This window comes from Phasianus colchicus, chromosome 1 (genome assembly GCF_987193195.1).
Source record: "Phasianus colchicus chromosome 1, bPhaCol1.hap1.1, whole genome shotgun sequence".
In the NCBI taxonomy this organism is placed as follows: domain Eukaryota; kingdom Metazoa; phylum Chordata; class Aves; order Galliformes; family Phasianidae; genus Phasianus; species Phasianus colchicus.
Genome location: NC_143436.1, coordinates 67510812 through 67536549, shown reverse-complemented (window position 1 = coordinate 67536549; position 25738 = coordinate 67510812). Strand labels below are relative to the sequence as shown.

At 37.3% G+C, this 25738-nt stretch overlaps 1 protein-coding gene across 16 annotated transcripts in view; it reads right to left on the bottom strand.

Annotated features, from left to right (window-relative positions):
• The window catches only part of C2CD5 (C2 calcium dependent domain containing 5), a 69150-nt gene extending 47968 nt beyond the window's left edge, over nucleotides 1-21182 (bottom strand). For 6 of the 16 annotated variants that reach the window (XR_016469234.1, XM_090146281.1, XM_090146288.1 and 3 more), the window contains exons 1-9: nucleotides 20894-21125; nucleotides 17044-17130; nucleotides 14832-15003; nucleotides 12512-12607; nucleotides 11823-11978; nucleotides 9895-10093; nucleotides 7208-7359; nucleotides 4243-4437; nucleotides 1690-1775 (exon numbers count right to left, since the gene is read on the bottom strand). Coding sequence is in view for 15 of the 16 variants with exons in the window: in XM_090146281.1 (XP_090002407.1) it covers nucleotides 1690-1775; nucleotides 4243-4437; nucleotides 7208-7359; nucleotides 9895-10093; nucleotides 11823-11978; nucleotides 12512-12607; nucleotides 14832-15003; nucleotides 17044-17130; nucleotides 20894-20983 (1233 nt within the window). In the remaining variant the exon portion in view is untranslated. Of the gene's footprint in view, nucleotides 1-1689; nucleotides 1776-4242; nucleotides 4438-7207; nucleotides 7360-8347; nucleotides 8473-9894; nucleotides 10094-11822; nucleotides 11979-12511; nucleotides 12608-14831; nucleotides 15004-17043; nucleotides 17131-20893 lie in introns of those variants that run through there. The other 10 variants (XM_031597140.2, XM_031597137.2, XM_090146327.1 and 7 more) reach the window with 5 other exon arrangements.
• Between the last annotated feature and the right edge of the window lie 4556 nt (nucleotides 21183-25738).

Below are 25738 nucleotides of genomic sequence, written 5' to 3'. Positions count from 1 at the left end.
GTGCCAAAGACATGTTGAGCTAAATGTCTCTCCCCACCCTTCTTATTCATTTTAAGAGGGCAAGTGCAACAAAAACGAAATCCAAAATAAAATAATCAGAAAGACAACAGAAGCAATTTTGTGTGTGCCAATTAATAGTCTGCATGCTTTGCTACACATCGATCATCTTAGAATTAATAACAGATTCAATGTTTCCACTTCTTTTTATGGTATTTCTTCAACTTGGCAGTATACAGGTCTTACCAAAATAATGTGCAAATAATTCAAATTCCAGATATATGTTAACTGTACTCATTTACATTTCTAATTGTTTTTAAGAAGCTTCCTGAATAAATAGTAGATAAGTCACGAAATGTCTAAAATGTTAGGAGAACAAAGGTAAGAGAGAGAAATGGATCTTTTTGAAGGTCTTTTTTTCCTCCAAGCAGCAGCATTAAAAGCAAAGCTATGGATTTGTACTTAAAAGAGAAATTGTAACTGAAATGTATGAACATGCAAAATATAAATTAAGCCAAAGTATATCTGATAAATGCTTTAAAACAAGAGAAAAAATAAAAAATATAAAAAATTTCAAGATTCCAAAGAAATCTGAAGAAACCTCACAAAGCAAATCCAAAGATTAGAAATTACTGCTTAGAAATCTTCAATACAAAAAAACAAAACAAAACAAAAAACAAAATAAAACAAAAAAAAAAACTACAAAGAGTCACACAATGTTATAGAACATACCCGCCTTCTACAGAACCTATGAGGCGATCCTCTCTTAGCAATGGACAACACAAGAAATGAGAAGAGAATCATCCACTTGACTCAAAATAGCAGCTATTCACTTCTATTTCACAGATGCAGCTTATTTTGTTTTCAACAACTTACACAGGTTCTACAGGTATTCAGGATTTGTAATTATAATCATTTATTTTTTTCCCCAGATAGCAGAATATTCTACATTTCTTCTTTCAATACATCTTGTTAATAACACAGCATTTTAACCATACCAAAATATACTGTAAACATACAAAGACCCCATAAACATTTTTAAACAATTGAAAGGAATTTAAAACACTGTTTTTATTTTGCTCTATATTCAGTATGGATTGATAGCATATAAACAAATTGAATTTTTGGTCTTACAGAGGTTCTTCCAAAACTTGTAAACCTCTTTTACTGTTTGGGAACTGAGTTGTTGAAGTTATCATCTTACAAAGGCTACACGCACATCATTTCACAAAGAACAAAAGTTCTGAACTACTATGCAAGAACTCTATTTCCTTCCAAATATCAGGTTTCTCAATTAATTATGGGACTTTCACATTGTCTGAAGTTATTTCAACATTTCTGACTTTGGCTTCTACAAAAATTCAACCAAGTAAGTCACAGTAGAGTATTAAATAGACATAACTTAGACCAAACAGCAGTAACTTAGACTGCAACTTTTTTATAATACCCACTGTAATCACTTGTATGTAAGCACTGATGTGCATACATTACACTTACTTCCACTACTCTTACGGCTTTAATAATATAATCACCTGAATTCTAATTATTAAATGTCTATTAAATATTCAACATCTATAGTAAACTTTCAGACAAAAAAAAGTGCATCTTTTAAAATAAACAGTAACAGGAGGCCTACTACAAGCTTAATTTTTTCTTTAGTATATCAGAAATGTTAAGTATAAAATGCCTTACCCTTTGTTCCAGAGCTGACTGAGTCTGCTGCCTTAAGAGAGTTTTAAACGGCCCCCCTTCTTTTCCAGCACTCCCACTGCCCATTCCTAAAGAATACCAGTACAAATGACATTTAAAAAATAAATAAAAACATATTATCATTTGCAATCAAACTTCAATTTAAAAATATGTGAAGCTGTGATTGAAAACCATACAAACTATTCCCTTAAATTTCCACAAAAAAAATGCTGAGCACTTAAGCATTTGAGTTTTTTGAGTGTGGCAAGGTAGGAAGATGATGGGTTTTTAAGTTTAGTTTTAAAATTCCTAGCAGTGTTTTTAATCACTATAGATTTGGATAAAAATTTCCTGATCTAAGAGCTTTTCCTGACATGTCTTTGAAGATCTGGGCTTGCAATTTTTTTGTACAACATAAAGCTTTAATTTCAATATAGAATCATAAAATGGCTTGGGTTGGAAGGGACCTCAAGGATCATCAAACTCCAACCCCCCTGCCACAGGCAGGGCCACCAACCTCTACATTTAACATTAGAATTAGAACAATTAGAACAGATATAAAGATCTTCCTCCTGTGCTTTCCACAGAAAGCTCCATCATCATTAGAGTTTCAGAGTCCTTACCTAAAAAGGGCTGCAATGCTACCATTAATACCACACTGTTGAACAATTCTGCTGCATTCCTTTATAGTAAGCTATACTTCTCTACTTGCATTATTGGTTTAAAAAAAAAGAAAGAAAGAAAAAAACCTGCCCCCCAGAGTTGCAGCGTAACCAAACCACCTTTCCTAACCACTGGGAAGTGACTGCACACTATTTCAGCAGTAGCTGTACATTGCATGAGTGAGACTAAAATGAGAATTGCAAAGCTAACACAAATCATTTGAACTGAAATATATAGTAGTGGTATTTATTTAACATAAACACCGTGACATATTCACTCATTTGATTCAATCAGATAAATTTAGTAATACTGCTCAGCATTTCAAGCTGCTACACTTATCTGATTACTATGTTTTCATACACATAACCTGCAGATCATCTGTAAATAAAAAATAACAAATAAATTATATTTTTGCATATCATGGCTAATTGTTTGGTTTATTGTTTTGCATATTTCACTTCCACCCCAGCCCCTAAATAGGGAACTTCTCTGAAGAGCTGTAAGATTTATCAGATATATAAACATCTTTGCCACCAAGGATCTGTTGTCAAGGAACAGTGCTGTTAACTGAGCGCTGAGAGATGCAGGTTATATGTATAATTATAGCATTTGCTCTACTGTTAGAAATCAAAAAAGTAAAAAATAAGCACATACCAAGATTGTGTTTTTCCTACAATAAACACAATACTGGCGAATCAGATTTTCTTGGTAATATTTCATGCCTAAAAATACGCTATCACTGGTACTTATCGTCTCTAGAACCATCAGTGCTAACTGGACACTGCAATAATATGCACCTAAATTTAGGAAAGCACTAAGAAAAAGGATAAAGAACAAAAAGACATGTCAGGAGCAAGATGAAGTACAAACACACTACAGTGCAAACGCTTATGAGTGAAGGCAAGATTCTCTCTTACAGTAATTCTAATTAAAACACTTGCTAGGTACCTTTCTCTTGTTGTTAAGCATCAAATAAACATGAATGAGATTGTACATATATATATCAAAGTGTAGTTACTTCTTCTAAGAAAATACAGGGAGATCTAGAAATACTGATCTTGATATATGCTAACTTCATTACTAACATTGTCAAAAAATAACCAGGCTCTCGCTGCCATTTAATTACATATACTGTAAGTACATACTATATATATTACATGTACTATATAAAGACTATAACTACCAACAAATATTTTTAGCTGTTCTTGGATAAGGAAACAATAAGATTAGTATCTGTATAGTCCCATTAAACAAGTTTTAATTGCCTTTAACTATTTGGCGTTGATCTAAATATAATTGTCAGGGACTATACAATATTAAATACAGACAAACATAGCATCAACACCGGACAAAAAAAAAACAAAACAGATTCTACAGAAAAAAAGGCACTAATATCAACTGAATAATTTAAATGCATGCCAATGGAATGGAAAAAAGTGCAGTACAAATAAAAAGTCTGTACAGACTTTGCTTGACGCGCATTAAAGAGCAGAGCTGCTAGCCATCTGATAGCCATAATTCCAAAAATTATGAATGAATTAATGAGCAAGTGCTTGTTCCATGCAAAACAGAGGAACAACAAGCTGAAGTGAATGAGAAGGGGGAAAAAAAGTCTATTAATTTAGTCCAGTTACCAAAGAAAATTGTGAGGGGAAACGAGGAAGTTCTTTAGCGTGAATTACATGCTTCAAATCCTCTATGGCGTGAAATTCTGAAGCTGTTACAAGCTTCTAGGGCACAGCTGAGAGATGGTATGGACAGTCATGTAGCCAGCAGTTTTCAGAGGCTAACATAAACATTGGGTTATAGAAGGCTGTGTGTTAAATGTCCCTGTATCAAACAGCAACAACATTTGCTTAAAATGTTTAAAAGGCCATAATAGATTGATCCTACCAGAAGCAGCCAGAAGCAGCTCTTCAGTGAAAGAAACACTTTTCCTCAGAACAACTGGGCTGACATGGCTAGAGTGTAGAGGATTAAGGCTAGACCCCGAGAGGAGGAGACAGGACTTTTTAAGATGTGGGGAATCACATGAGAGTGTAGGGGAGCTGGGAAACAGGAAAATCCTAGGTCCCTGTGGGGAAAGTGCTGTGGAGGAAAGTAATAGAGACAAAAAGATGTAGATTCAGAAGATGACTAAAGAAACAGAAAAAAGAAAACAAAATGAAGCATTTTTTTTTCCTCCAAATGAACCCACACTCACTGCTAAACTATTTGCAACATACAAAGAAATGGAAGGACAGTACAGCTACACAATATGAATGAGAAGCATGTTATCAAAAATCACGAACTGATCAACTTTATTTTTAAATTATCCCATTTTTATTAAAAAGCCTTGATAATCTAACATTTCTTTTAAATTGTATACAAAATTTGATAGGTGTTATGGAATAAAAGCTAAATAAGAGATTACTTTCATCACTTTGGTAAGAAGTTCTTTGGAATCTTATATCTTGTTGAATTCTAAGGTCCCATCAAGAAAAGAAGTTCCCACCTTTTCAATTTCCTCCAAATATCACATCAAACAATACGCAATGCTTTTCGTCAGCCTAATATTCCTATTAGTTTGCAGCAGCATAAAATAGATCACTATGCACAGAAGAAATCCAGTTTCAAACCAAAACAAGTCTTCCCAGATCTGAAAAAGTTCTTCTTCTATTTAGAGCATATATATAATATATAATATATTAACACAACCACGGCTGTATTTTCTGTAAGATATTAGCATAGCAGTCTCCAGATTTGGAGCTACTGAAGACTTAAGCAGATCCAAGTTTCCTCTGTTTAATTACTCATTAATTACTGTGAAATTGTGGTATCTGCACTCTTTTTCCAGGTCAGTCTCCATCTCAAGCACATGAACATACCAGCTACCTGACTGAGAAATAAAAGACTATCATATATTGCAGAAAAATGAGGAAATGCTGGTATCTCAAATTTTATGTTTAACAAGTTGCATCAAGACAACAACAGATATTGTTTTAGTACTAACCTCTCTAGCTTCCACACAGAAATATTCCAACAACATTACAGTCCTTGGAAAAGAAAATAGAGGTCCTAACACATATTGTGTATTGTTAGAAGCAACATAATGAATTCAGTACATTATGGAAACATATTTCGTATTTTATTTGGTATTGTCTTTTAGGTAAAACAAATTCCTGAACGATGTTGTTCTTTAAGCTATTGAGATTCAAAATTTAGTAAGTAACACCCAGATAGTGAATTTTTGAATGCGTTTGGCAAATCTTCTTAAGACACGATTGAGCAGCAGAGTTAAAAGCTGATAAGAAGTGCTAGCAAGCAAAAGCACACCCACTATTAGATCTGATGCTAAAAAGACAGGTGGAACATAGGTCTGCTTTCTCTACATACTTCAGAATTCCAAAAAGGTGGCAGTTATACAATCTGGTTTAATTATAAGCTAATGAATCAAAAGAGAGGGCCCATCCAACTACATAACATTGCCAGTAACCAAGTTAAGGCTGCTGCTTCAAAAACTTGGTGAATTTACAGAGAGTTGCCATCCTCATAAATTCAGAATATTTACACCTACAGATACAACCACCATCATTACATTTTAATCCTTTACACCACATGGGCCTTACCATGAAAATCTGATCAAAACAAACATATTTTCAAATATTCCATAGAACAAACACAATAGTAATCACTTATACAGAAGGACCACAAAATAAAGTGGTAATGTGGGCTTTTTGGCTTTGTTTGTCTTTGTTGTCATTTCTTTGTTTTTTTTGTTTGTTTCTTTGTTTTGGTTGCTTGGGTTTGTTTTTTAAGCAAGGTGGAAATGACAGAACTAAGACAGCTCCCTTATCTGGAACATTTTTCAACAGAAATTTGGAGAATAAACTAGGTAAAACATTTAATACAAGTGCATGTGAATGCAATATTACATTTATCTCCTTGGGAAAATTCTTGAAAGGAAGGGCTGCTATCAGATAAAGCAGAATCAACCATTTTAACATACTTAAAAAACTGTCATGATTAAATGAAAACAGGAATGTTCTGAGCTCCAAATACCACAATTTAAAACACCATTCAAAAACAAAACAAAACAAGCTTTTATAAACAATTCTGCAACATTTTTAGCACTACGCTGGTAAAACTTGGGGCACTGGCCACATAATAATAAACAATATAATTCTTTGAGCTGTGCTGACACTGTTACTGCCATGATTGTAACCAAAGACTAAGAAGAAAAAGAAGGGAAGAATCAAACAAGCTGAAGAAATTTTGATAGAACAACGAAGAAAGAAAAATGCTTTTAGATGATGACTGGAGTATTATTTAGGTTACATTCAACAATTAGACTGTGTATGTAATTCCTGTACGCCAAGAAAATTTAACAGGCAACAGCTGCACGATTCCTAGTATGGCATTTGCAAGAGGAAGTTAAATAGTCACAGAGATACGTATACAACAGTACAGCTACAGCACAATACATAACGCTAGAAAATTACAGCTTTAGTGAGAAAACTGCCTGTTAACACATTATGGTGAGAAATGAACTCCCCTGATCTGTATGTAATATGAAATGGAGGAAATAAGAAAAAGGCGATTACTTCGGATGCCCTTAATGCATTTTGTTTCCTATTTTATTTAGGACTGAACTCAACTGTGTTAAAAATGTAATTCTAACATTATCCACCTTAGTGGAAACATAAGGCAGGATTTAAATTTTCAGCCTACAGAAATTCTTTCGAGCACAAAAGTGCTCCTGAAGTCTCCAATTTCAATATAATTTTGATAACTTAAATGTCAAAAAGCAAAAAGTGGTTGAATGAAAATATAAAAAGAGAAACACAAATTAAACAAAAAGTGGGTGGAAGCGCCTTACCAGTTTTGGGTGTCAAACTCAAATCTGTGTCAGAAGAAGAGGACTGTCGACTGTAGGACTTGGAAGGTGAAAAGGAATAGGTTTGGTTTTTCAGAGGGGTGGAGGGTCCTGATGAATGAGTATTGGGATTGGGATCTTCATTGAAGGGAATCCTGCCAGAAGAAGGTGGAAACACATTCAGTAATCCTGTGCCAAAGGACCTGGCTGACAGCAGCATGATCCAAACACCAGGATGGGGTTGGGGCAGGGCCAGCAGCTATTCCTTAGGTGCGAGACTGGGGATGAGGCCAAAGGCAAATGCTGTTTAACCACTCAGCACTCTACAGATAGATGCTGATAATCTACAATGAAACAATTAAGCCAAATGAAAGGCATGAGATGGGACCAAAAAAAAAAAAATATATATATATATATGCAAAAGAAAAAATTGAAAACAGTTCATGGCTTAAAAATCTAGTCATATACACAATGTTTGAGTTAGTTTAATGAAGAAAAAATGATTTCAAGTTATATTTGTGTTTATACATATCCATACATTTATGTATATACACACATATACATTTTAAGAAAAAAAAAAATAATGTTTCCTTATCCTATAGCATCAACAGCATGCCACAGCTAAAAACAGAGCAAAGAGGAGAATCTTTATGGGAACAGCTATATTGACAAACAATTCACTTATGCACAGATTGACTTACCTGCTCCCCAAAGTTGTCTCTTCCACAAACGGCACATACCCTTCATATAAGCATTTTAAAACCAAAGTATTATATCTGAATTATGCCTGAAAGCAATTATTAACTCCTATCAAAACATGGTTTCCCCTAAGGATTGTAACACAGTGAATGTTACTCAGATTTATCAACTCATTTTTACTTAATTTCTTAGAAAATAAGTTTATTAAAGAGAAACAAAGAGTGTGGCTTTGTGGAAGAGACTGATACACTTTCAAGAAACTATTGCCTTTGTTTCAGCAGCTGCACAGAGAGTTCTTCACTGACAACAGAAGGTTTCTCCACGAGAAAATGAGGGAGAAAAGATGGGTGGTACCTGCCTACACTGCCTGCCTGCCTGTACTTTGCGACCACTCTGCCTTGTGGCCTGCCTCTCCCCAGCTCTTGAGTCTGAGCAGTCTCGTACCAGTGTAGATGAGAGTGGGAACAGACACAGAGAAGTTCTGAGTAAGTCGTGAGCCAGTAGCAGTGTGAATTGGGCTGTTGTGAGTCGAGCGGCATCCATGGCTTGGCGGATGAACCAGCGGAGACCTGAGAGAATTTGCAGCCAAGGTGGAAGAAAAGAAAACAATACATACAAACAGGTTGCAAAGTTACGTTATAAATGATTTCAGGGAAGTTTAGCTAGAGGAGATCTCTTATTTTAAGCAGACTAAGAATTTTAATTCCTAGCATGCAAGAGTCCAGATGAAATAAAGAAAGAAAGGAACAGCTTAAGTACTAGCTTATGATCATAAATTGATTTTTTGGCAACAGTGCATCAAGTTAGTAAAGCCAATAATAAGAAGCATTAGTTGACTTTGCTGGCTTTGAGAAACAGTCTCACTTTTTAGACTGAAGGACAGCAATTCTGTTAACATCCACTACCAAGCTGCTAAATGTAGATTATTTGGGGGATGAAATTTCCATCTTTCATTCCAGAGTTATCTACGAAAGCCTTTTAAGTTGGTGGTTGCCAGGTCCAGGTTTTTTTGTTTGTTTTAAATCACCATTGTTATTTCATGCTGCAGTGTATCCAGAAGCTCTTCGATGGCAAAGTTTTAAAACAAAGACAAGTTAAACAAGCTATTATTTGAAACAAAACTACTTCGGAGAAGCCAGAGCACATTGCTTCCTAGAAAATGTCTGATTTTTAGTGCAATACCATAACAGTAAGTTAATAAAGACATCTGGGAACATTATGGAAGTAGTACACTTTGTAGTGCTGATTTTTCCTTCTACAAATTGGCTGACACTTTCAAACAGAAAGTCTCTAATTTATCCAAGCAACAATTTAGAGACTGCAAGTATTTCCCTACTAACTTCTCTGCACATTAAAAATTTGTGTGCACACTGCCTTTAACGCTGCAGTTGAATTTATTGACTTCCGTTATATTTCTCCCATCATAAACAATATCCTCTGCAAGTACACTTTAGCCCTACCTGTTTTGCAACAGTAAAAAGCAAAGGACACAAGAAAAGATGAGCCTACCTAGGGTCACTCTCTAAACCGCTGACTAAACTGTGCAAACCCTTCTATGACCAACACAGCTACTCAAACTTGACTGTACTCCAATTAGAACATCTTAAATACAAGGCATACCATTAAGTCTTCACAGAACCATTTGTTGCACAAACACAGTCACTGCAAACTAATTATTCATTGGGAAATTTCTGAATCCCAGACCAAGGGTAATACTTTTGCTAGCAATATAAACACAAAAAAAAAGCCGTAATACCACCCCAGCTTCTAAAGAAATAACATACGTAAGCCGAAAGTAATTATAAAAATACATAAGTAATTTCAAAACTGTAGAATATAAAACTGAGTTCCAGACAAAAAAAAAAAAAAACTGCAAAAGAAAACAGATTCTGGAGGGGGAAAGGGTGGAAAATAACACCCATTATGTAAAACTAAATGACTATGAAGAGAAATGAAGTCTGTTCCTCTAAAAGCTAGTAATTCATACTTACTCCTTCATTTCTTTGGATGGAGAGTTACATGCAGGTAAAAATGCTGATGTGCTACTTAATTTATCCAACGTGCAGGCTGTTCCTATGGCTCGTACTACCAGTCCAGATTCTCCCTCCAAATCAAAACACTGCAAATAACCAACAACAGCATTTCCTCTCATTTCAAGGACTTTCAAGCCAATCTTCCTTTGCAGCTCACCTACAACACAAAAGGTGAAAAGCTCATAGGTAACTGCAGTGAACTTTTTCTGTTTTCTTTTGTGCGCTTTGTCCTCTCTGATTTTGGAACTGCAGATCAAAAAAAACAGGTGATAGTTCTGATTTTATACCATTATGTTAAGCACAACATCATCTTCCTATAACACAAAGTGATATTCCATTAGTTTTCACTCTTTTCCCCTAAACCTGTTCTGATTGCAACTATAGTTTGTTATTTTGTAATTTATTTATTTACTTTAAATTCTCATTAGCTATTCTCTTTTTTGTTTATTCAGAGACAGGGAAAGGGATGGTCAAGATGCACGCTGGAACACACAAAAGGTTATAGACACTCCTTCAAACAGTTCAGTCTAATGCAACATCTTTGAAACCCGTGTGAAAATCCATTACTTTTGTATTCACAAACACTCAAAACCTATTTAACTTAATTTAACCTTATTCATGTTTTTAGTTCTTTTTAAATTTCTATTACTTTACTTGGTAACCTCATCTAAAAAACAAAGTATGACACAAAGTAAGCAAAACATAATACCAAATACACTACTACTGCAAACAAAGAACTGCACACAAAGACTGAAAACCCCTGTTACTGTAAGTATGACTCATCACACATCAAAGAACGATGTCAATTCTGACTGCAGAAGTAAAGAGTCATGCTCAGAAAAGATACAGAATTCCTTAGGATTCTTCAGACACAAGTCAATGATTGTAATATGAAGCACTGCATTACATGGCATAAAAGAGTGTTATTATGAGGCCTCTTTGGTACTTTTCCCCTTAGTCACTGCTATGAATGAGAATAGTAATAAAACACAGCAGAATGCTTCCACATGCACTCTTTTACTTATTTTCACCTTTTATGCAAGAAAAGGGATTCACAAATGTTAATCCTGTAAAATGGCTAACAGAGGAATTAAAGCTTTTTTTAATGAAATTTTTAATAATTCATGTCAGTTATGGCAACATTGTTCCACATACTCCCACAATATCTACTGGTTCTCTTAGTGAAGATACTGAGTATCACCATATGCTGTTTAGGCTGTCCATTTTACTAAACATCTCCATACATTTGCAACACAAAATTTACTTTTTCTTCTAGTATCTGTCCTGAAACTGGTTGTATCTACAAGATACCTGATAACATTAAGTGCCTACTAGAGAACTGAAGCCACTGCCTACTGTTCTAATGATCATTTTTTCAACATTTCATTGTATTCCTTACACCTCCAGAAATGGTTGTCTCTTCTTTTAGTGTACAAGTCCTCTAGTCTCTAGTACAGGACTCATTTGTTCTGCTCCACTGTCACAGAGATGGGGACCTTGGCTCACAGGCGGTATTCATAAATGTTAATAACACCAGACAGACAGACAGACAGAAAGACAATCTATGAAGGTAACTGAAGTACCACTAATACTCTTCATAGGGGTAAAGAACATCTTCAAGGGAGTTCCATTTCTTTTTTAGCCTTGCTAAAAACAACCAATAAATCACATAGCAGTACAGCATCACCAAGAGGGGTGGGGTGGACTTTCTGTCACACTAGTCATCAGTTAGAACAGAACCTTCTGAAACATGAGACAACGTGAATGAAAAAATAAACAGTTAATACGAAAAATTATAATACAACCTTGTCTCAAAACTAAGCTACTAATTTGAATGGTGACTTCTTTTACAAAGCAATAACCACTGCAGCCTGCATGTTTAATACCTGACATCAGAGAAATGAGTCTTTGTCTAGCCTCATTTGACGCCCTTGGTGTACGTATTCGGTCTATCCACTGGTATTCTGGGTCTTCATTAACTACCAGTTCTTCCACAAATCCATGAATTATTACTGCTCTGTAACACTTCGGAATAGATGTAGCTGTTAAAGAAATATAAAAAGATGCAAGGTATGAATCTAAGAGAAATGAATTCAAAGACTAATAGAAAATTACATCTAGACACTGATGTAAGTGATTCCAGAATGTAATCCAGGCAATTTTTTTTTTCTGTTAAGCTCCATTCCTATATCAGATTGATCAGTTAAAATGTGGACATACCAAATCAATTTTTTTCTGAGAGATGCTGTAAGACCACTAATTGCCCAGTGCACTGGGTACAATGCTGCTAAGACATGTACCATTCTGAAACTTTTTGACTTTTTGCCTCTTTAACAGAATATTCACCCAAAGTAACATAATGATCAGAAAGACGGGGGGAAAGGGAAAGCCACCCTTTGAAATATATAAGAAAGAAAAAAAAATTAAAAAGCAAACTAAACATATTTTCTGTATTTGCTACTGCTATCAACATAATCCACAGTGGGCTTACACAATGAACTGGCAAGTGGAGGAAAACAGTCAGTAAAGAAAGAAGGAAAAAAAAACTTTGTTTTCCTTTTTTTCCTATACTTACTGCAAAAAAACTTTACTCCACACGATGACTGCCTGAATCTGTTTAAATCATTGAAGAGATCTACTTTCACCACCACATTAATCTCCCCACGTATACCTACCAAAAGAAAACATGAAATGGTATTAAAAAACAATACCGAACTAGCCATTCTGTAATCTCTCTAGTAATTGACAACTTCTATTACCATTGGGATAGTATTTCTTCAAAGAACGTAATACAATCCTAATAGAACTGCCTGTTTCAACTGACTGCTAACATGTCAGTTCTAGCCTGGGCCAGAGGAGCAAGATGGCATCTCCTTGCCTTCAAGTGTGCCATAAAGATGCCATCTTGCAGGAAGCTGCTAGTTCTGCCCAGCTTTGAGGCTGAAGCCACACAAGCAACAATCATCAAATACATGCTGCACCAAACAGGACTTTAGAAGGGTGGTACTGGGAAAGGAGAAGTTATCAGCCACCTGCTATTGCAGTGGGCCCAGCTGCAGGGAGCAAGTGCTGCTTGCTCCCTTGAGCTGCTATCATCAGTGCTGGCAGGGCAAGAAACCAAGTAGGTAATTCTGTGATACTGTCCTAGGACATGCTCCGCACAAAAAGGCAGGGCTACTTTGGATTACAGATACCTCAAAACTAGTCCTGTTCACATCAAGTTTTTTTGTGTTGTTTAGAGCATTTTATATTTTCTCCCTCAAATAATAGCAAGATTATGGTAAAGCTGAAGTCAATACAATGAGACAAGTTACAGCTCTTCTGAGAACCAGAAAGCAGGCAATGTAAAATATTTTGTGAATAAATATATAAAATAAGGTACTACAGATTAGGTAAAGCTTAATCTTTTGGCTACAATTAGATCTTATTAATAGGGCTGGATTTCTCCAGAACATACCTGTACCTTTTTAGATTTTTCTGCTCCTATTTTGAGCTTACTCCTTTTCCTGCACCCATGAACTAAATCCTTTCATATCACGTTATTATGGATTCTGACATAATGAGGGCTAAACTTCTTGATGAATCTGATCTCTAGTGACTTCAGAAGCCTTTAGGACAGAAATATCGAACTCAGAAAATTCATCAGATTCACAGACTGACAGACGTTATTGCAGTAAAGTCACCTAGTTATCTTCCCAAACACCAACAGAAAGAAGTCTACATTTACTGTAGCAGGAAGCGCATCAAACTCACACATTTTCACACAAAATCATGTTAGGAAGCTAGAAAAAAATTTAAATAAATATAGATAAATGTCTGTTTTCTTTTAAGAAAGCATTAATTAATGTTTGCCAAGCACTGAGATAATTAGAATCTACTGCTACAAGCATGAAAATAATTTTTGTTTTATCTAAGTAGAAAAAAGAGCTGTGAAAAACCAACAGAACTAGAAAATACAGGGAAGTCTAATTCTCTGACATACAAGTTGCACACATCTTGAGAAAAGAGTTCAAAAGAAAGCATCCAATAAAAAAATGGGAGCAGAATTTAAAAAAAATCAAAACATGCAATATTTTGTAAGACACTTTTTCACTATAACTGTTAGATATGCAGTAAGAAAAAAAATTATCACTGGTTATGATGACCATCCAATAAATACTACTAATGCTTTTCCGACAATTAAATGTAATTAGGTTTTAAAATAGTTATTTAATTCCCACTGTATAATAAACTATGACAGTACTAATACCCACACAGATGTTCTGCAGCAAGGTACTCAAGAAGACAGTTTGCTGTAAATGGATCTTAATTTTCTGGGATGGATGCTCAGCCTCCTTAAAATCTAAGGCAAAAGCATCATTAACTTCATTTTCTCGTAGCCTCAAGATACTCTGAAGAACTCTACCTAGGACTGCTGGCAGGGAAATGGAGTTTCACCCTGAATTTTATGTTTGTCATATCCTGCCCCATCATCTCAAATGAAACTTATCCAACACCCCAGGAAGGCACATTCTAAGTAACTTCAGCAAAAATACATTCTTTCAGTATGTTTTAGGGTTTTTTTTTTTTTAACTGATTTTTCCAGTAACTATTTCCAGCAACTATTTTAAATAGTATGAGAAGATGTTTTCCACTTGTCACAAATTTTATGAAGGGCATTCTGCCAAGCCTTAAGATTCTGGCACAGTAGTTGAGACTTTCTTATGTCGGAAATATTAGACATCTTTCATATATGATCATTATTGCTATTAAACATGAAGAGTCCCAGAAGTACTTTGTCCCTGATTTTAGACGGTAATCTTAACTTACTGAAGAGCTGATAAAAGCACCAAAACTGGAGCTTTCCAGCTCCTCAGGTTAAAAACAATGCAAAACATGAAATTAGCAAATCTTACCATGGATGGTATCATAAATTGGAAACCATCCTGAAATAACTGTAGCTGCTTCACTATAGAGCAAAGGATCAATATCAATGTATACTTTGCCAATAGCATCATTAGCACTGTAGGTATCATGATCAAGAACGGTGATCTGGAGAGGCTCATCTTGCAGCTCTTCATCATCTACCTAGAAACAAATATTGACATGGAATTTGAATACTTCAAAAAAAAAAAAAAAAGGAAGCAGGGGTATACTGCTGGAAAAACAAGCACAGTAACAGGTGAGTCAGTTATGCATAGAGACACGACACAGATAAATCTAATTTCTACTTCCTGGATCTAAACAATGCATTATTTTTACTTTGCCCTTCATAAAATGCCAAAAACTTGAAACAAGAGTTATCACTGGGAGAAGTACAGAAAAAAAGACTACACTGATTGCATAGTTTAAAATTCTACATTATTTTAAGTCCTAATATTTATCCATCTCCATAATACTATATTTTTCACAATAAAATGTGAAAACTTAACATGAAGAGTCTCAGAGGACTGTGACACCTTGAAGTTATGCGCTCACATTTCAACACTGATCGGAGGCTTAGAAAGAATACAAGATACTTTGTACGACTCACAGCAAAAATTAAGTAATTTCAGACATGCACTAAATGAATGCAATAATCCATCTTCAGACACACTGGCTATTTTTTCTTTAGGAGATACAAAATTCTCCTACTTTTTGTGCTGAAAGTAAGGACCACAAAATAAGGACCAGGCCTGCTAAACATAATGGGAACTCATTTAAGCATTTGCAGAACAACAACACAGTATTGATAGAAGTTCAAACTACACACAAACACACACATTTACGATCTCTTAAGCAGTTAGTGTTTTTCCACTCTTTGAAATGTGGAATTCTGATTTTTTTTTCAATGTTACTGTTTGGCTCTTTCCTTTTCCAAATCCATTTTTCCATGATAAAAGATAGAATTTTAAGACTTCCATTACTGTCAAAAAACCTCTTTCTGAACTAAGAGAGCTAACCCTACATACAGTTCAGCTAAGTTTTTCCACCTCCCAAAAGGAAAAAAAGACCCCCCAAAAATAAAAAATTTAAAAAAAGAGAACTAAGAGAACGGAGTGGACTTCAACATCGTAGTTCTGTTTTCTTAATAAACATGTACTGCAATTATAAGATATACTTCTACAAGGATTTCACATCATTAAGTTGCGTAAGCTTACTGATTCATACCTGCTCCAACATCACTCTACTATCACTCACTCCATGTACGCATATTTGCAAACATGTTCATACTGAGATATTATCTTAGAACACTATAAACAAATCAGTACTACACATCCAAATATTTTACCAATTAATTAATTCTACACACCATTACACAATTTATTTTTTTTAAGGGTAACAAAAATGCAGTAACGAAAAATAAATATGTAAACAGTAGTTCAGGGCAGAATGTCAAAGGACACCTATGGTACTACTGTATTCAGTTCATTAAAATTAACTCATCAGATCCTTGAAAGGGACAAGCAGTTATGGGAGAACGCCAAGTGTCCTCATTATTACATAAGGAAATGAGAAAGAAAGCATCAGGCAACTGCTGTGCAAACTCTTCATTTTTTAATTTTCTTACATAAATTCTGTTTCCTTTGTCAAGTGCATTATTTTCTCTAGCCAAAGTAACAGTCCAAATACCAGCTAACTTTCCTTACTCAAAATTACTTTAAAAAAAATTAAAATAAAAAAAAAAAGAAAAAGAAAAAGAAAAAGAAAAAGAAAAAGAAAAAGAAAAAGAAAAAGAAAAAGAAAAAGAAAAAGAAAAAGAAAAAGAAAAAGAAAAAGAAAAAGAAAAAGAAAAAGAAAAAGAAAAAGAAAAAGAAAAAGAAAAAGAAAAAGAAAAAGAAAAAGAAAAAGGAGCAAACCCACACTGATACCTGAAAACCTATTGGATAAAGCTTTTACCTCTGTCATAACACTTAAGTTGGCATGGAATCCCATCTGCCACGTTGTCTTTATAAAGAATCTTAAAAAAAAAAAGCCGATGAGATACCATTGGCAGATATATTTTGACCATAAACAAATTTACTGAATGGCTTCATATGTATTTAAACAGAATTACCTTCACTGCCCAAAACATTTTTCTGCCTAAAGTGATATTATTTCATCAAAGGCATCCATGCAGACACACGTAAATTCTTAGAAAATACTTACTTCAAATTTAAACCATTCAGAATTCCACTGAGGATTGAGTGACTTTGGATATACATCTGTCTTAAATGTTGTATTTCCAAATTTTACCTAAAAATAGAAACAATTATTAAAAATAAACATTAACTAATAAATTTAGAAAGCGAGTTACTCATCAAATCTTTACTTGCAAATAATTTCAAATATGTATTTTAATAATATCAATACATTCTTCTCAAGAAGAGTTACTTTTTGAACCAATGTACACCTATCAGTATGCAATGTTACATTATCACCAATACGTGCAATGAACCTCTCCCTTCCATCATTTATTTTTCTTCTCAATCGCTTTAGTGTTAAAATATCACTTTGTATTATCTACTTGTGGTCACTCGGTACACCATCTCAGCAATTTGTTGCTTTCTATTTAAAAATGTTTTATAGTTTATTTTTATTTACAGTTTATGTTTCGTTACTGTTCTCTCTAGGATTCATTTATCAGCTTTAATGACAAACTGTAAATGAAATAAAGAACTAAAATGGTAGCATTAGTGAACTTTCTTCTTAAAACGCACTGCCTTGACCTGCTGTTTTCCTAAGCCAAACACACATCCCTGAATTCACAGCAGCAAGGACAAGCACATTCACAGTTTCTAGTCCTCCCCTGTTACAAAAAATTCCAGAAGGCATATCAGCAACAAGGACAGAGGGAACTATCTATCTATCTATCCCTTCTAATCTTCTGTTAACGAAGATTAAATATTCTACATATTTCTATTGATTAAGGCTAATAAGCAGTTAAAGGTGTGTATATTAGGAATCTCTACTTGGCCTCTGCAGGAATCTATTTCAGGACCATGTCACAAACAGAATTTCTGTATTGGTTTATGCACCAAGAAACTATGCTGCATAATCCAAGAGGCTTCATTTCACTGTAGCTTTCATTCCAAACCCCTACACACCCTTGGAGTTCAAATGGTAGCTCTCAAAATAATCAGTACTTCAACTCATAGCACATATCTGATGGTACCTACAAGTACAGGAAGTTACAGTTTTGAATTCATTCTTAAGGAAGTCATGTGTGCTGATTTTAAAAACATACTACAATCAAAGGCAGCTACGGATTTTGAATATAATTTGCTTTTTGAAAGTCTAAATAGATCCTGGAAATTAAGTTTAGGATCAGATTTTGAACGCTATCTCGGATTTTAAACACTTTCTTTTAATACTTTTTAAGGACATCTTAATTCTTAACACTTACTTTTTTACACAGGTGCACAACCCAATTCTAAAGAGGTTCTGCACTTGCTTACCTACAGCCGGTTAATTTGAACAACTTCAAGGACTGCAAAACTGACCTACAAGTTCCCACTGATCTCTGTATACATCACCACACCTCAAGCAACAGAACTCTGTACAATCCTATTCAGGATCTGGACTTGATTCAAGAACAGTAAAGTTTTTGGAAAACATCCTATTTTGAAAGTAAGCTTTGAAATTAAAAGTCGAAGTGGTATGAAAGCACAAGGCAAAGCACTGTTAGCATAAAAAAAATAACCTAGCTATCAAAACGTGGATTCAGACTAAAAGCATATAGACAACAGCACACCTATCTGAAAGGTGTATTCATCACACAACGCACTACAATAGTGATAATTACACTAGTGTAGCAGAGCTACTTTATGCAGAAGCTGCCAACACAACAGCACAGAGCTCCACCCAGCCTAATTTTACATGCTATCTTATGAGTAAATGAGCTCCCTGGGAGCCTCAGGCAGCTCTAAGGATACTCAGCCAGTATTCCAGCCAGATCATTAAAGCTAGGAGAGGTAATCTCCTGCACTGCTGTCCATTGTACAAATTTAGCAGCACAGCTGCAGAAGAAGCTGTGCTAATTTGTTCCAGACCACACCTGCTAACTAAATCCACATTATACATAACTTCAAACAAGTAACCACTTCGAAGTCTTTCATCATTTTCCTTTCTAATTCTAGATTTGTATTACAATATATAAGAAAGAAATTAAATGCTAACAATCGATTAGCACTTTAATAATGCTTTCCACTTGTCAGTTTTATTTTAATGAAAAGGTTTTGTAAAGGCTTTCAGCAACCTTACGCTGAAAAACAAAATGACAGTTTTAAGCTCATTTTGACATGTTCTGCCCGCAGCCATAATGCTCCACATGTGAAAAGGGTACTTCCCACACGGAACTTGTTTTCCAAGTACTGGCCCTAAAAGCAAGGCTTCATCTACAAATTTTCTCAGCCTTATTTGTGCCAAGGCATTCTTGAAGCTGAGCGTTAGTTAACCCAGCTAAGCAAACTGATAATGCTGAAAATATCATCCTTTTTTCTTTTGTTGAGCTAGCATTTAGCCACATGTGTTTCTACATATGCTTTGCTACAACGCTGCTCACACTGCAGATAGGGGTGGTAGAGAAAGAAGGTGCAGGGTTGGGAACAAGTGACCAACAGGAGAGGAGAGGGCTGCTTTTTCCCAAGGCAGCATAGAAGTGGTCAACTGAAAGCAGGGCTGTACTTCCTACTCTGTTTCTTGTCTTCCTACACAAGAAGTGTTGCAGTCCACCTATTAATCAAATTCAAAACCGCAAGTGAATTTCTCTGTAAGACGAACTTATCGGTGAGATTCCAGTTTTTCAATGTCTACAGTTCCTAAATGACATTTTTCCTATTGGAATCCCATTACTGTGCCAACCTTCAAGGACTATTTATAGTACAGACGTGCACTTGTGTAGGATTCCGTTTCTGAACAACTCTTTTCCTGAAGGTATGACTTTTCAAACTGTGGAATGCTACTGAAATTGTTCTAGAGCTATTTGTGATGGAAATAGAGCCACTGAGCAAAAGGCCCTCATCAACTCATTTTTCAATCCCTTCCTAAGAACTCTTTAAACTAAAAGAGGGAAGGATTTAGGTTGGATGTTAGGAAGAAATTCTTTACCCAGAGGGTGGTGGGGCACTGGCACTGCTGCCCACAGAAGCTGTGGTGCCCCATCTCATTTAGGGCCAGGTTGGATGGGGCTCTGGACAGCCTAAGGCGATAGGTGGCAGCCCTGCCCACAGCACGGGGGTGGAACTGGAGGAGCTCCAAGGTCCCTTCCACCCAAACTGTTCCATGATTCTATGAAGAGCCAGCATGGGTCTGTTAGCTATGATTGTAAAAAAGGTTTGCACTTGATAGTTTTGGTGTAATTCAAGCATATAAGTTATATTAGGTATGTGCTCAACAAAAATTCTGCTTGAAAATGCCAGCTTTTCATATATTTTTAATTGAAAATATACATAAGAGCCTTAAAAGAGGACCTGTACAGTCAGTCTGCACTTCCTATATTCGGCGATATAAGTGACCTGAAAACACTTCCGAAGACAGCTTCGTTCTGTTACATCGCATCTACTGAATGCCGAAACGGATTCCATTGGGCTGGCATATTAACAAGAGCCACTCATTAACAACCCTCAGCCCGAGGCTGAAAAGAGCAGGTGAAAAGACACTCGGGCTTCCCAAGGCTGTCAACTAACAATCACTCCCGAGCGTATCCCAGAAGCCACGCTACAGACACCACAACCGACACGGACGTCCGCGCCGTCCCCGCCGGGCTTGCGGAACGCGGCCCACTGCCGCAGCACGGGGGCCGCGCTCGGAGCCCGCCCGCCCCGCCGAGGGCAGCGCTCCGCCACGCGCCTCGGGGCGGCACCGCCCAGCCAGCAGAGGGCGCCCGGCGGGGCGGCGGCCCGGGGCAGCGCGGCGGGGGCACAGGTGCCTCTGCAGCGCGGGGCCGGCGGCAGGTGCGGGCCTGAGGCGGGGGCCGCCCACCCGCCCCGGGTCCCGGCGTCCCTCCTCTCCCGCAAACCTCCACAAAGGCGTCGGTCAAGTCGCTAGCGCGATCCATCACCGGCAAATGGCGCCCCGCCACGATTTTGACCTTCAGCTTCCCCGGCATCTTCCTCCTCCGCCTCCCGCCGGCTGCAGGGAGAAAACAACCGCGCGCGTCCCATGGAACGGCACGGCCGAGCCGTGGGGGCGGGCGGAGCGGCCGCGCATGCGTCACACCGAGCAACGGTCTCTCGCCGCCCGCCCATGCCCGGCGCCGACGCCCGCACCCGGCGCCGCGACGGCCGCGGGCACGCGCGCGGTGACGCGCCCAGCAGGAAGGGGACGGCCGCTACGCGCATGCGTACTCAGCGAGGCACGAGGGTGGAAGGGGGCGCGCGGCTGCCCCCCTTCGGGGCTTGGGGTGCTCCGCTGCCAAGATGGCGTCGTCGGCACGGGGGTCGCTCTGCAGTGCTAGCTCTGACTCCTCGATGGGTTCCGCGCTAGCGATGGACAGGAGGGGTGCGTGAGCGCCGAGTCATCGATGGCCGAGGTTGCCTCCGGCCTCGCCGGGGCCTGTGTCCGGCTAGGCTGCAGGGCGAGCGGCCTGGGCTCGGGGTGCGCCCGGCCTTCCCCGAGGAAGGATCTGCTGCAGGCGAGGCTGAGGGCCCCTGCAGGGGGAATGGAGTGTGTGGGTGTGCTGTCTTAAATCAGAAGAAAAATATTTACAGGAATTGAGGGATCATGAATAGATTAAATGGAATTTAGTTATCAGAAATAGGATTTGATATGGTTCATGTGGCCGGGTTTTGACTTCTTGATGCCTGAAAAGCTCTTTGTTTAGGAACTAGCTCAGGGGAAGCCTGGGGATACAAAGCCTCAGGTGTGTCTGTCTGTGGGGGCCTGGGACTGCAGAACTGTGTCGCACTGGGCCTCGTGGGTCCCCTCCAGCTCAGAGCACTGCGTGGTGTGCAGGGATATAAAGAGCCTTTGTGCTTGGGCTGAGCAGTCCCCAAACGTGGAGCCAAGTGCGAGATCTGGTTGGATTATTCCCCTCTCTTTCTAATCTTACAAAAGACTAAATAATGTTATGGTTTAGGCTGTGATACTAAAAGCACAAACCATATGAACAAAGTACAGCAGCGTGCAGCAGAGCAAATTAAGGCGTGGAGCTTTGTTAGGTTATCTGCCCTCCAGCTATATGCTTTTTTGCCTCGTTAGCATAGATGGCATATCCCTTCCTCAGCTTATTGTGAAGGTATCTCAGGATCCATTCATACTGCTGCTGGAATCCAGCAAACCTGATGAAATGATGAGCAGGCTAGATACATGCTTTTTTATCCATCCTTGTTTCAGTGGAATTACTTTCAGGGCGGAACAGCAATAAAGAGCAAAGATCTTGGAAGGGAATCAGAGCCAGAAAATATGCCACTAATGGTGTGGGTGTGGTTTAGGCCAGAAGTTTGCTATTTTTAACGGAATCTTCTGTTATCACCTATTTAAGTGTTGTTCTCACTCACAAAATGGAGCAATTGTGCAGCACATGGACTGGATATTTCTTTTGGATTAGACTGAAGTGAAAAGCACTCACTAGCAGTACACCAAATATATTTCAGCTGTTTAATGGCATTCAGGCCATTATAGCAAATAGAACGTAGTGTAAAATCTTCTGAATGGCATGGGATGTGGATGCTGGGTCCTAAGTAGTAGAACCCTGAAGAGAGGCAATTAATTCTGCACATTGCTTGTAAGCATAGGCGTTCCTGTATTTTAACTTTCCTACTGGTGTAGAAAATCACCAGCAGAGGGTGTGATGACAAAAAATAAAAACAGTTCTCTGTAGCCCTTGGTAGATATAAGATTCCTTGGCTCTCATTGATTTGTGATGTACACTGCATCGTAGCCCAAGATTTAGGGAGTGTAAAGTGAGTTCTTGACTATAAACAAGTAGGAACGAAGTAAAAACAACCTTTGTTTCTTTTCCTTTTTCTGGCAAAAACGCCTTTTTCTTTTTTTTTCCCCCTTCATTTGCTAAATAAATAAAAATGCAGCAATTTTTAGAAAACATTGTGTGGTTATTATGACTTGACTACCTCTTGTGATATGCAGAGTGATTTTTTCAGATCATAAAGATTGGGAAAGCTTGAGAATTTTTGCTTTAATTTGGAAGAATAAATTTTTAGCCCATTAAGAAGATAAAGATTGAAACTGCCCAGTACATCATAAGGAAAAGAGCACAAATTTAGTTTAGTTGTATCTCTTCAGAGATAGGTAGATGACTCTACAAAACATTTATGTGAAGCCAGGTTCTTATTAAATCTGTCTTTAAGCACGGAACAGTGAATAAGACCTCTGGAATTCTTTAATGCTCACCAGAGGTTGAGCAGTTTGACTGACTAATGGACAGTTAATGCAGTGAGTACCTGTCTTATGTATACTCCCTTGGTAAATAAAATAGCTACTGTTTGAGACAATCCTGAAACGATTCATGCATTATTCTATCTGGTGCTTGCTGTAAGTAAACAAGGAAACAAATTCAAGGGAACATCTGAAAAGAGAGAAACTCATCCAGGCAGGTTCCAGATAAATTGAAGCACTCCTGGCTCCTCAAGGCTTTTCGTATCTTCCCAGACAATTCATCTAATTGTTTTTCAATATAAAAAAGTCTAGAGTTCAAACTGAGTGCTTCAAGATGAAATACAAATCTGTTCTTGTCTCATCTACTAAACCTAGGTAACAGATTATCCCTTCAGAAATATTAGAAGACCTTTAAATTACTTGTAACTGATACATGTGTTTTTAGGTAAGCTGTCATGCTATTTAACTGGGGCCAATAGGATTCACAGATTAACTACTATAGGAAAAAAGTTCTACATTTAATTTTGAACTTTTGGTTCATAGGTGGATTCCCGTCTCTTAGAGAGAATGAATATTAGTTAATTTTACTCAGGCAGCATTTTTAAAAGGATGTTTTATAGATTTGATGCCTACCTGTGTGACCTACTGTAGGGACACTGCTTTAGCTGTAGGGTTGGACTCGATCTCTAGAGGACCCTTCCAACCCCTGCAATTCCATGATTCTATAACTTATTTTGAACAAATTAAAAACAAACAAAAAAAGAAAACAGTCCAGTCTTCACAGGTCTTTCTTTCATGTAACTGAACATTTCTTCTTGACTTACCCTGAAGGCTCTCCTAATAGACCATGTGTTTTCTTCAATTTTATTATCTCAGATAGGAGGAGTGTTCCAGGGAAGCTTTACCAGTGTTTGCTGGTGAACATGCCTCTCCTTCTCTGTGAGGTAATGAAATGCAAGGATTGATACGGTACATACTTCTCTAAGATCTCTGTAAGGATCCATCTTCACAAATGAAGATTTTAGTAATCAAACAAAAAAAAGAAAAATTAAGAAAAAACCCCACAACTGTTTTGGAGAACCAGTCCAAATCTGTTTCTTAGCTATTTGAAAGGGTCAGTTAGTCAAAATTGAATGCATTAAGAAACCTGCTTGTTGTGTTATGTCTATCATAAGGCTGAAGACTTCCTATGTTGGTGTGTCCTGGAGACCTGTTTTCTGGTAAATTAGCCTGTCACTTAACACATGTCATGCAAATAGCATTCCAGTTTCCTATGACCAGCAGGAGCTTACGGAAAGGGAAAGGTAGAAGGGGCTCTGGCAAAAGTTTGGCCGGAGCCCTAGAATGTATAAACTATTTGAGGCATCTGAAAAAGTATTAGATTTCCTGCTGTTCAGGCAAATGTTTGATGTAATGAATATACTTTAAACCCACAGTATGTACTTTCTCAGTAAAATGCATGCTTAGACATCCATAGGAAGCTTCAAGATCTATTTTCATCATAAGGGCAATAAAGTTGTGAGGAACTTACTGTGTTTTAACATCCACTTTGTCTCCTGCCAAGTTTCTTTCCTTTCTACTTAAAAGTGGTGTTTTAGCAGGTCATGAAGAGTTGTTACAAGTCCTGCTTCAGTTACATAACAAGTGTTACGCTTAAAGAACAGTTATCTCATTTGAGCATGTGTTATCATACAGTCAATGTCAACATACCCGAATTTCTACAAACCAAGAATGTTGCTAATTAGAATTGTATAGCTGTCTTATACAGAAAAGTGAGTGCCATAAAACTAAGATTTTTGTGTGGGGGTGATTTTATAACCTAGATTTTTCTTTGATTTTGATTTTCTTTCTGCTTAACTGTTAGCTCAGTATGTGCTTTGATGTCGAACAAAGAGATTTTTCTTGTGATAGGCATACACGTTTAATCCTTAGTTTAGAAACTAATATTCCAAAGAACAATTTTCCCCATATCTTTAGTCAGTCTGCTAACTAAACCTACCGCTTTAGGTTAGATTTCAACGGTACTGGTTTATTGACCTTCTTTACATACAGATTAGGAGGTGTTATCCTAAACTTCCCTCAAGTTGCAGTATGAATTGAGATGTTAAAGGAGGTGTCTTCACCATTGGAAGGAGCACTTTTTACTTATACTGCATTAAGCTGATTTTGAGAAAAATCAGTGAAGAAGTTTTGTTCATTTGCTTCTCCTTTATTGGAACCACAGTGACTTCATTAGGAGTCTACTTAAAGGTATGTCTGCTTTTGCGTGGTAGCATTCACAGAACGTACTGGCTCTGTTTCTCCTGCAGTTGCTGTGCTGATTGGTGTCTGTAACAGGACACTACGGTAATAGTTGTCAACTACTATTCACAGATAAAACTTTGCAGTGCCAGTTTTTATTTGCTGGAAAAATGCCAGTATTTGTCTATAAAACTGCATGTTCCAAAGCTATCTGCTGAAATCTACAGGACAACAGTACAAAAATAGCTTTTTATAATGCCCAGAGTGTGTTGTATCCTGAGTGTTA